This window comes from Orycteropus afer, unplaced genomic scaffold (assembly GCF_000298275.1).
Source record: "Orycteropus afer afer isolate SDZICR_OR568_19922 unplaced genomic scaffold, OryAfe1.0 scaffold00401, whole genome shotgun sequence".
In the NCBI taxonomy this organism is placed as follows: domain Eukaryota; kingdom Metazoa; phylum Chordata; class Mammalia; order Tubulidentata; family Orycteropodidae; genus Orycteropus; species Orycteropus afer.
The window spans coordinates 429,576-441,921 of NW_006921988.1; the positions used below are offsets into that span (position 1 = coordinate 429,576).

General features: G+C 34.9%; 1 protein-coding gene across 1 annotated transcript in view; it reads left to right on the forward strand.

The window, feature by feature from the left end:
* USP9X (ubiquitin specific peptidase 9 X-linked) overlaps positions 1–12,346 on the forward strand; it is a 97,259-nt gene that overhangs the window by 44,951 nt on the left and 39,962 nt on the right. Inside the window, exons 20-25 of the mRNA XM_042782641.1 lie at positions 585–734; positions 1,413–1,533; positions 7,547–7,677; positions 7,871–8,149; positions 10,225–10,350; positions 11,265–11,390. Coding sequence (XP_042638575.1) covers positions 585–734; positions 1,413–1,533; positions 7,547–7,677; positions 7,871–8,149; positions 10,225–10,350; positions 11,265–11,390 — 933 coding nt within the window. The remainder of the gene's footprint in view (positions 1–584; positions 735–1,412; positions 1,534–7,546; positions 7,678–7,870; positions 8,150–10,224; positions 10,351–11,264; positions 11,391–12,346) is intronic.

Below are 12,346 nucleotides of genomic sequence, written 5' to 3' on the forward strand. Positions count from 1 at the left end.
AGAGTAGGAGAAAAATGTGGAACAAAACTCAAAACTATAAAGACCACCAGGCTTAGTGGTCTGATAGTGACTGGTAGAACCCTAGAGACTATAGCCCTTAGATACCCTTCAAGCCCAGAATTGAGCTCCCTTCATGGCTAAACTTTCATCTAAATAATAGGTCTGTAAGGGTGAACAATAACACGAGGGAGGTATGCACCCCTTAGAACAATTAACTATATGAAATCCAAAGGACAGTGTCCAAGGGATAAAGCTCATAAAACAGGAAGTGATAGGAAAGGACAAATGGAAATGGTAAACATAGGGACTAGTGCTGTTACATTGTGAGGGTTGCAATCAATGTCACAAAACAAATTGTGTTGGAATTGTTGAATTGAAAATCAGTTTGTTGTGTAAACTGTAACCAAAATCACAATACTTTTTTTTTAAAAAAAAAAAGCCAACTTAATTAAGTGGTTATATTAGACAACATTTTTAAAATATATTTATGAAATTATACCACATAATTTTGTTTGCTTGCTTTTTGGATATATCACTAAATTCTGTGTTTTGTCTTCGATACTAATAAAATCTGTCATTTTCAGCTAATTACAGCCAAACTTACACAAATAAGTTCCAATATGCCTTCAAGTCCTGATAGCTCTTCTGATTCCTCAACTGGATCTCCTGGAAACCATGGTAATCATTACAGTGATGGTCCAAATCCAGAAGTGGAAAGCTGTTTGCCTGGGGTGGTGAGTAGATCCGTATGCCAAGCATTATGCTTAAGTTCTTTGGGAATAAAAAAGTATTATATAGAACAGTTTTTTTCTTGAAATTATAGTTTAATGAGGCAAAATCCAAATTACTATAGAGTTAGTCTATTGTACAGCTTAATTAGAGCACTCTTGAATATGTAATTTTAGAAAAATATCACTGTGATACTGGTTCTTCCTTTAAAACTGTTTATATAGGAAAATATCTGCACTCTTTCTCAGATTGTCAGTAAGGTATCTTGTATCTAAAGAAATAGCAACTCTTTCCTTCCTTCCCCTTCCAAGAATGTTATGCCTACAATAATACCAGCCACTCCAGTGTCAGAAGGATATTTAGTTCCTTTCAATGATTGGATTAGGAATTTAACTAGTAGGGAGCATGCCACCCTTTTTTATGTACAGAGTTGCAAGTTATCTGCTCTGTGGGTATATAGTTTAGCAAAGCAGTAAAAGCTGCCACAAAATACTGGAGGTTATATTTATGGTATGTTCAGTCTGCGTGATGAAAGAGTTGTAAAGGTGATAAGATGAAGAAGGCAGACCATTTCAGAGAGCAGAAATGACATAAGCAAAAATACAGAGATCAACAAATTTATTTCAGGGACTTTTTTTTCCTTTGGAGTGGTGTAATTTACAGGTGAACATTTTATATTCTAGATAATGTCACTGCATCCCAGATACATCTCTTTCCTTTGGCAAGTTGCAGACTTAGGGAGTAGCCTAAATATGCCACCTCTTAGAGATGGAGCAAGAGTACTTATGAAACTTATGCCACCAGGTAAGATTTTCATTGTGTGTGTGTTTTGAGAATTAGATAAAGTGCTTGCTAGACAACGGGGGGGGGGGCATTATTAGCAAATTCTGTTTTAAATGGGGCATGCTTTGTGTTTTAGAGATTGACAAACTACAGCCCACAGAGCCAAGGATATTTTTCTATATAACCAAAATATAATCATGTAAACCAGGAAGTATTACTGCCATCAAATCACTAGACCCCATCCAAGGTTCTGCTATAATGTAATGTCCTTTGAAAAACCAAACTCATTGCCATTGAGTCAGATCCGACTCATAGCGACCCCTCCTTGGGTTTCCGAGGCAGCACCACTATGGAAGTATATTGCCCGACCTTTTAGAGCAAAAAAATCTACTTCAGAATCGTTTTGTTTAGTTGATACAACTTTTTACTTTCCTTCTGGAATAGCTCCTGTCTGTTGTCTTTGACTTTCATGACCTTGACATTTAAAGATTACAGGCCAGTTACTCTGTAGACTACCTCTTCAATTTGTTTATCTGTTTTCATTATGATTAGATTCAAGTTACGCATCTTTAGCCATAATACTTGTCAGTGGTGTGCAATTTCAATTTATTTGTATGGATTCATGGTTTCCTATTATATCATCCATTTGGTTAGTATTCTAGCACTTAACCATTTTTGTCAGCCAGGGACTCCTTTTCTTCCCTGGTCTGATGTTTTATTTTTTAATAGGTTAAAAAAAAAATCATATGCTTCTAAGTGTCAATATAAAAAGATACACATTTCTGTTTGTTAACCTCTTCTCAGTAACAAATTTTGTTAGTGCGTTTCTTCTAATTTGTTTTTGCAGAAATAAGGATATGCATGTATACTTACTCCCCCTTCTTTCTCACACAAATGCAACATACTACATACTCTTGTACTTTGCTTCTCTCGCTTAACAGTATAACAGTATATTGTAGAAATCACTCCTTAATGATTTATAGTAAGCTTTCTCATTTCTTTTTTTTTTTTTTTAATTGTGATTTGGGTGAAGATTTACAGAGCAAATTCACTTTCCATACAGCAGTTCACATACACTTTGTCTCCTGACATTGACCACAGTTTACCACAATGTAACAGCTCCCCTCCCACTTCCTCCCCATAGTTACCTCTTCCCAGTGTCCATCTCTCCATGCTCTCATTCATTTTTATATCTGTATATTACTCCATTGTATATATACATACCGTAGATTTGTCAACCAATCTAAATGTGTTATAGGGGTATTTAGATTTTTCTAGTATGCAATTACAAATAATTTTCAGAATTTTTTTTTGTGTGTATCTATTTAACTTTGATTGCTTTCATCAAATATCTGCATTTGGCTGTCTATTTATATAAGTAAGAATTGAGAACCAGTTGGCTGCTACAAGTTTTGTCGTTGTTGTAACAAAACACAGAATTTAGTGATATATCCAAAAAAGCAAGCAAACAATTATGTGGTATAATTCATAAATATATTTTAAAAGTGTTGTCTAACATAACCACTTAATTAATGGCCTGAATCCTTTATGGGGGGAGTAGAAACTTGCTTCTTATGTAGACTTCAATCATTTCTTCTGATTTTTAGGCCTTTCATTCATCTGTACTTGTTTCTAAATCTTTAGCTTTTCTAGGATTCAATGGGGAATGGGCTAACTTAGAGATGCCCTCTCCTTTCCCATCCTCCACAAACATCTTTGTTGTGCTAAGCCAGCTATCCCTCTTCCATACCTCTACACCTTCAGTAATTTGTTAATATCTCTAGTGTTGCTTCTTTTCATGTTTTTATGTCCTTTTGAGTTTATATAGTTTTATATTCATTGATTCTTGCTTTAGTGGTGCTTGGGGCTACATTCCTGACAAATACAATTCAGTACACCATCTTTAATTGACCTGGGTAACCTTCAAAAGTTTCTTGTGCTTCCATTATCTTCTTTAGAAAAGTAAACACCTTGTTAAGTCGTTCCCACTTTGCTTTCTGAATGCAGTGGTACAGAATCAGTTCAAGTGTGAGTGTCTTAGCCAGCTAAGGAAATCTCTCAAACATTTTGTTTTCTTATCCCTGTTACTTAAATTTTGTAATGTTTCATTTATTAGTGTCTGAGTAGAAGTCATTGTTGCTTTATGTATGTATGTACTTTCAGCCTCAAATAAAAATTAAAACATAAACCAAAAAACCAAATTCACTGTTGTTGAGTTAGAGCCAACTCATAACAACCCTTCCTTGGGTGTCCGAGGCGCTATCACTACGGAAGTAGAATGCCCAGCCTTCCTTCCGAGGAGTGGCTGGTGGGTTTGAACCCCCAGCCTTCTGGTTAGCAGTCACATGCCTCAGGCGCTATTCCACCAGAGCTCTCATTAATACATAAACCCTTCTCAAAGTCCCTGATCTTGTGATTTGGGCATTATTGCCACCAGGTGGCGAGAGTGTACTACTGCTAGGCAACTCAAGCAGGAAACATTAAAGGGTGTTTTTAAATTTTTTATATAATCAAAGTATATTATCTAAACTTGAAGCAACAACTTTTGAAAAGCCAGCAATGATTGTTTTACAGTAGAAAAATTACAGGCTTTGAAATCAAATGAACTTGAATTCAAAATCTACTTCTCATTGCTACTCTATGGTCTTAGCCATAAGTTATCTTAATCTTTCAGAGCTTCATTGTAAAACTGGGCTAGTAATAACTATTTCATAGAATTACAGGGATTAAGTGAAGTGATGTTTAGAAAATCCCTAGTGTAATACCTGACACTTCTGTCAATACTTAACAAATGCTACCCCATTCTGTCACTATGGTGGTTTATGCACACACATGCTCAGTTCTATAAGAAAGGAAGTGCAAGGGGTCTAAGAAATGGAAGTGGTTATAAATTCTGTTTCTGGCTGTGGTAACTAGATATAACATTTTGGTAGTCATTTGGGGTGTGTATGCATACATGTACACACTTGTATTTTAAAGGGAAAACAACATATATAATTAGTCTTTTTTTAATCTAGCCATTAACTTTGCGTATTTTAGATTACTGTAAATTTTTGCCTGAAGTCAGGTATCTCCATTGTGATTTGCTGTTAAACTTAGAACTTCTGCAGTCTACTCTTTGGTAATTCAATCCTCTGTAACCTAGACTGTATCTAAGAACTCCTGTGACCTTTCCCTATGTGAGTCAGGAAAACAAACTGTTGCTCATTACTAAATGGTTGAAATGTATGCTATGTGACCAGACAGAATGGGTTACTTTGCCACATAAGAACTTCCTTTTTTCTAGGAGTTTGGTATAGCTAATATCTTAAAATGTACCAAACTCTGTAAGCTCTTTGGACTTACTAACTCATTTAAAACTAACAACATAACCTTTGAAAGAATTACTATATTTATCTCTGTTTTAAAGATGGGAAAACAGAGGCACAGAGAGGTGAAGCTATTTCCCCAGAGTTACATAATTTACATGGCAGTTCTGGGATTCAAGTGTAGGCAGTTGAGCACCAAGGTTTGTGCTATTGATGTCTGTTATTGTTCATTATTTCCTGTACTATTTAATAATTGTTTAGGCTTGCTGTTGAGTGCTCTGATTCATGGCATCCCTCTTTATAACAGAATGATGAAATATTGCCTGATTCTGCACCATCTTCATGTTGAGCCCCCTATTAAAATACTGTCGGTCTATCTCATTGACCATTTTCCTCCTTATTGCTGTCCCCTTAACTTTACTAATCATAATTGCTGTACATAGCAATTTTTTTTTTGTGATGACATGTCCAAAATAAGTGAATCACAATCTTACCATCCTCACTTCTGAGGAACCATTCCGATTGTATTTATTCTAAGACTTGATATAGTCATTCTTTGACAGTCCAGTATATTCAGTACTTTTTTACCAATACCATGGTTTGAATGCAACAGTTTTCTGTTTTCCTTTTTTATTATCCAACTTTGACATGTGTTGAGGGGATTGAAAAAGACCATGGCTTGGATTTGGCATACCTCAGACCTCAAAGTAACATCATTGCTTTTTAAAATTTTAAGGAAGTCTTTTGCTGCAGCAAGCAGGTTTACCCCATGCAGTACGTTGTTCGATTTCTTGACTTCTGCTTCCATGAGCGTTGATTGTGGATCCAAGTAAAAAGGAATTGTTGGCAACTTCAATTTCTTGTCCGTTTATCATGATGATGTTTATCAGTCTGGTTGTGAGGATTTTTGTTTTTTTCACATTCATCTGTAATCCGTATTGAAAACTGAGTAATTTCTTTCATGCACAAGTTGCTTTGAGTTTATCTTCATTTTCAGCATATCACAGGTGGTTAATGATTCTTCCTCCAATCCTGATACCACGTTTTTCTTCATATAGTCACGCTTCTCAGATTACTTGTTCAGCAAACAGATTGAATAAGTATGGTGAAAGGAGACAGTGCTCTTGTACACTTTTTCCACTTTTGAACTACACACTATCCCCTTCCTTATCTGTTCTAACAACTGCCACTCGATCAGTTAAGTGCGCTGGAATTCCCATTCTTCACAAACTTAGATTTAGGTATCTTTCTAAAAGATTAGAAAGGAATAAGCGAAAATCTTAAATGATAGGGTTATGCATGGCTTAAAATTTGTTTTTCCATATTTCGTAAAGTGAGCACATACATAATCAGATCTAAAATCATTTATATTCACAGAATTGTTGGCCTTGTTAGGTGCCATCAAGTCAATTTTTGACTCAAGCAGCCCATTGTGACAGTAGAACTTGCCCACAGGGTTTTCTAGACTGTAGAATTGCCACCCTTTACAGTTAGAAGCCCAGCACTTTACCCCTAGAGCTGAAATTGTCCAAACTCCTCAGATGAATAAACTTTAGCCCAATAACATTAAACTCAGAATATTTTTAATCCAAGCAACCCTTTCTCAAATATAGTTGATAAGAGTATGAATTGACTTGTTTTTAAGGGTTGTAATTTGGTTGTATATGTCAGAAGCCTTGGACTTTACAGTTCTTTATGCCTGTGGGATTTTTTTCTTGGTTGAAAGAATTAGAAAAATTAAATCCAAGGATCTTCATTCTTAAAAAAAAAAAAGAGAGAGAGAGATACCTAAATACCCAGTAATAACTGGTAATATTGGTAAGATGACATAACTATCATTTAAATTGATGAAAATGATGTAGGAGATGAATATTTAATAACATGAGAAGATATTAAAAAATGTTTTCTATAAAAATGCAATACTTCAATTAGTTACATTACTCATCACTATATTCCTTTAGGGAAGACCAACAGTTTTGACACGTTAAAAGTTGGTTGTTATAATGCGGCAACTGAATGAATACTCCAGGCCTGTTAATGAAGTTTTTCCCTTTATTTAAAAAAAATATTATCAAGTGGTGTTTTAATCATAGGGCAGTTGCCTTGGAAATAACTTGATTATTTAGAGTGATTTCTAAAGTTGATTGACTATTCTTAAATCTGATAGCTAATGATGAATTGTGTCAAGGGATTTTTTTTTTTTTAACTTTTTTTCCACTGTGATTTAAAAAAATCATGTTTTAACATTACAACAAAAGGTAAAGATACAAAGGTCTGCTTATTTTGAAGTGACCATTAGCCATTATTTCCTTTTTTCATGCTTGCTTGTTAAGGTTCAGCTTCTAGGATACCAATAAAAACCAAAACAGTTAATGCATAGGGAGGCAAAGAATAGTAAATGTGCTAATAAGAAGAGTTTTTTTAGTAAGCCCTATTTCATTTTACTGTGCTTTTTATGTTTTTTGTTCTCTAATCGATGAGGGAGGCATATTGATTTAAGGTCTTTAAGTAGAGGACTGCTTCCTTCATGTTTGAGTTGACTGATGATAGAATCCTGGTTAATTTTTACCAATCCAGGTCTGTTTATGTCTTGTGAAGTTTGAATCTATGGCTTCACTGAATTGATTGTTAATTTCGTGTTAAAGTAGTATTCAACATACCATAAGCGAGATACTATGAATACATGGATTGTTTTGTTTTTAGACTGTGTCTCTTTTTTCTTACAGATAGCACAACAATAGAAAAACTGAGAGCTATTTGTTTAGACCACGCAAAACTTGGGGAGAGCAGCCTTAGCCCATCACTTGACTCACTTTTCTTTGGTCCTTCAGCCTCACAAGTGCTATACTTAACAGAGGTTGGTTTTTTCCTTTTGTGTTAATTTGATGTTTTAAAATTTGACTTTTATTTGGAAATGTGAAAAACGTGGGTAAGATTATGATGAAATATTTTGAAATGGGCAAGAATTTCGTAACAGTGACAACAGGGGAGATGGAAACAATAATTTTCAAAAACCTTTTAATACAGTGTTTGTCCCTTTTTTTCCCCAGGTAGTCTATGCCTTGTTAATGCCTGCTGGTGCACCTCTGGCTGATGATTCTTCAGACTTTCAATTTCACTTCTTGAAAAGTGGTGGCTTACCCCTTGTCCTGAGTATGCTTACAAGAAACAACTTTCTACCAAATGCAGATATGGAAACTCGAAGGGGTGCCTACCTCAATGCTCTTAAAATAGCCAAACTGTTGCTGACTGCCATTGGCTACGGCCATGTTAGAGCTGTGGCAGAGGCTTGTCATCCAGGTGTGGAAGGTGTGAATACCATGACATCGGTAATACCCAATTTTAAAAAAGTCTTTTTATAATAGTAGATAATTTTTAAAGTTAAATTTCTCAGCATTCAAGGTTGGTTAAGAATATTAAAAGTTCCTTTCCATTGGTACCTCATTGTAGAGGTTTTCTTCTAATAAATTATTGATACTAAAATTTCAAAACCTTGTTTTACTGATTGGAGAGGGCAGTTTCTCCCTGCTTCTTTAATTCCTGTTCAACTTTCAATCATTTTCAGCCTTACAAAACCCCATATGAGTCTTTTGTTAACTCTTATTAGGAAGATAGATAAACACACAGATAATAATAAAAGAGATAAGATCAATTTAGCCTGTGCCAACTTCCTTAAACTTAAACTTCCTTAAATTAAACTTAACCTTAAATTCTGAGCCTATTCTGACTCTCTCTGCCTTGGTTGGTATCATTCTTGATCCATATGAGCAAAAGTTCTCACAGCATACCAGAGTATAATGCCTTCTTAGAAGATGCCAAAATATACCTTTAATTGTAATTAAAGTTTGAGTAATTTTATACGCATCATAAGTAATTGTTATCCTAATTTACTGGTAGAAAATGAAGTTATATGGCTATAGATCATCTTTAAAAATGACTTAGGTCTTAATCAGGGAGAATGGAATATGGGCTTCATATGTGATATTATGGATTAAGTAAATTGTTCATTGTTTTAGGTGTGATGATGATACGGTTATGTTTCAAAGAAAGCCTCTCTGTCTTTTGGAAATAATTGCTGAAATGTTTACAGATGAAATTTATATGATGTCTAGGATTTGCTCTGAAATAATCCTGTTGTAGAGAGATAGGTGGAAAATGGGAGAAAGGTAGTGGATAAAACAGTTTTGGTCCTTTGTTGATAATTGTTGAATCTATATAATGGATATATAGGAGTTTGATATGGTGTAATCTCTTATGCTATACAGCCTGGTGGTTTTTTCATGGACATGTGTATTATCTATTTCCATGTTAAGATCTAGTGTTTCTTACTAGGTTTAAAAAAAGAGGTTCTTGTTAGGATAAAAATGGATTCTTGTCATGATGTCTGATCCAATACCAAAAACCAAACCTGTTGCCATTGAGTTGATTTTGACTCATGGTGAACCCTACGTTCAGACTAGAACTGCACACCATAAGGTTTTCAGTGACCTTTCGGATGCATATCACCAAGCCTTTATTTTGTGGTGCTGCTCGGTATATTTGAACCGCCAACCTTTCATTTAGTAGCTGAGCATAAACACTTCTGCCACCAGGGAGCTGTGATCCCCATCCCCCCATACAGGTGCTTAGTTGAGGTAAACAGTATTATGGTTCCCTTTTTACCTTTGCTCCAGTAATTATTCAGAAAATGTATGCCACTAGAGATAAAAAGGTATATAATAGTCTAATCTCAAGTTCACATTCAATAGGGAGCTCTAAATGCAAAATCAGTCAAGTAGACGTGTCTTATAATACTGTAGAAATACTTAGAGTATACAGAAGGGGAGTTAGAACTTGAAAGCAGTCAGAATTGCCTGGCTAGTAACTACTTAATAAAAATTTATCTTTTTTTTGTCATGGATTTAAAATCTTAGTTTTGCTATTCAGTAAAGCATTGGTGTCTTTTGTATGTTATTATTCCTTTGTAAATATGCCTTAATTTTTCTCCTTTTCAAAGAAAATTTGATGACATAGGGGAATGTGAGCAGGGAGCATACATAATAAAAGATGTGCAGAACTTTACCAAGTCTGTAGATGAGGGTAGAACCATTCTGTTGTATCATTTATCCTCTGCAAGTTAATCTGAGCCCAGATGTAGAAACACATGTTGTCTTCATCTATGATGGGGATTTGCAGAGGGATATGTGGCACTCCAAAGTACAAGAAGACTAAGGATGTTCACATTGTTAGCAATGTGAATTGCTTGTTGCGTAAATCACCAGGGTTCCTGCTGTGTGTGTATGTGTGAGTGAGAGAGAGAGAGAGAAGGTCATCTTGAAGAAGTGGTAATGGATGAGGAGCAAATGGTTGGGTTCTGGTTATGTACAAATTACTTACTCCAAGTAAAATGGTTAACTGTTTTCAGATCAATCAAGTTACTCATGATCAAGCAGTCGTGCTACAAAGTGCCCTTCAGAGTATTCCTAATCCATCATCTGAGTGCATGCTTAGAAATGTGTCCATTCGTCTTGCTCAACAGATATCTGATGAGGTTAGTATTAAACTTTTAAAGCTCTGAAATCCTGAAATGTTCATTTCTTCTATTTTTGACCCTCTGTGAAATTAGAAATAATCTTTATCACAATTTGAGGCTTAATTAGATCCATTCACTTTAACCACTATCTCAGTTTAAAGTTTCCTTTACATGAATTTTATCTATTAGTACTTTCTGTTTTAATCCACTTAATTGAAGTATAATTTATGTACAGTAAATAGCATCCTTATAAAGCATACAGTTCAGTGAGTTGACAGTTGTGTTTACTTGTGAAACTACTGTCACAATCAAGATACAGAACATTTCCATCACTCTTCTTAGGCTTCTTTGAACTCCATTCTTCTTTTGATCCCTGGCTATAGGCAACCATTGATATTTTTGTCACTGTAGAGTAGTTTTTGTTTTCAAGTCTCGCTTCTTTAATTCAGAACAGTGACCTTGACATTTGTTGTGTTAATCAGTAGTTCATGTCTTTCTATTGCAGAGTAGTACTCCATTTTGAATATTCCAGATTTTGTTAACCCATATGCTTGGTGAAGGATATTTTAATTGTTCCCATTATATTGGCTGTGAATAAAGTTAACTGTGAGCATTCTGTACAGGTGTTTGTGTGTACATAGGTTTTCATTTTTCTTGGATAAAAATCTGGAAGTGAAATGATTAGATCTTTTTCGTAGTCTTTTTAATGTTCTTATGAAAATAGTACAGGGCCAGTTGATGACTAGAACATATTTTGTGGTATGGCTGGTAAAAAAGGGGGGGGGGACAAAGGCAACTTGGGAACCTAAATATAGTAGTGCTTGCTTACGACTATTCCTATTTCCTTTACAAGGAGAACCATTTTTGTTTTTCTAGTGATTATTTCATTTTAATATCCTATTAATAGTATTAATTACTTAACTATTTTGCAGGCTTCAAGGTATATGCCTGATATTTGTGTAATTAGAGCTATACAGAAAATTATCTGGGCATCAGGATGTGGGGCATTACAGCTAGTGTTTAGCTCAAATGAAGAAATCACTAAAATTTATGAGAAGGTAAGAATTATTATAGAAATATATTACTTTTGAATAAATGTTGCTTAACTGTGCATGTGATATCTGCTGTCATTAACTGCATAATAATATCTGCTCTCATTAAATAATCACTTGTATCTTAATGGGTAAAAATTAATCGGTAGCTATAGTTAAGAATATCGTAAAATTTTACTTTGAAACTGAAATTTAACAAAACTACCTTTTTTTGCTTTGCACTGAGATCACATGTAATTGTATCATGTGCAGTATGCTTTCTCCATAACCTTGAGTTATAGGGACTTCTCTGGCTCAGAGCTTCCCTTGTATGGCCAACATAACACTGAGTTGCTCCATGTGTCCCATAGTATCCGTTGGTGTACCACAGTGTCTGTGGGTATGGCAGTGGTATTAATTCAGTGAATATTTGAATGACTGTTCTGTTTTAAGGATGTGGTATTGTTACTATTTTAAAAAATATGGTTAGATTAGAATTCATTAGGTACCAACTCAAATCATATTTTAGGTTGTAATAGTATTTTCAAACCTTCCTGAGCAATTATTCACAGCAGTTGCATTTTAATAAAATGGCACTGTAGATAAGGTACATATTAGAACTAGGCAAAAATGCCTAACTGCATTGTCAGAGTAGTTCTTAAGAAAGGAGTGATTGTTGGTACAGAAAAACACAAGCGACAAGTTCTCTAGGACCCTGAAGGTGGTGGTGATATGCTCAGTATGATCCTTTTAGTCCGTCTAGGGGCATAGCAAAATATTGGAGTTAGACTTTATTTTCTATAATAGTTGTTTTCAAAAGTTGCAAGTGATAATGTGAAACCTAGAACTACGGTTTCTCAAGGAAAATTTAGGGTCAAACTTACGGGCCCTAATATTTGGTATAAATAGACTACCAAGCACAAATCAAAATGCACCAACAGCAGAAGAAAAGCCAGATGATTGGGACCTTCTAAAAATTAAAT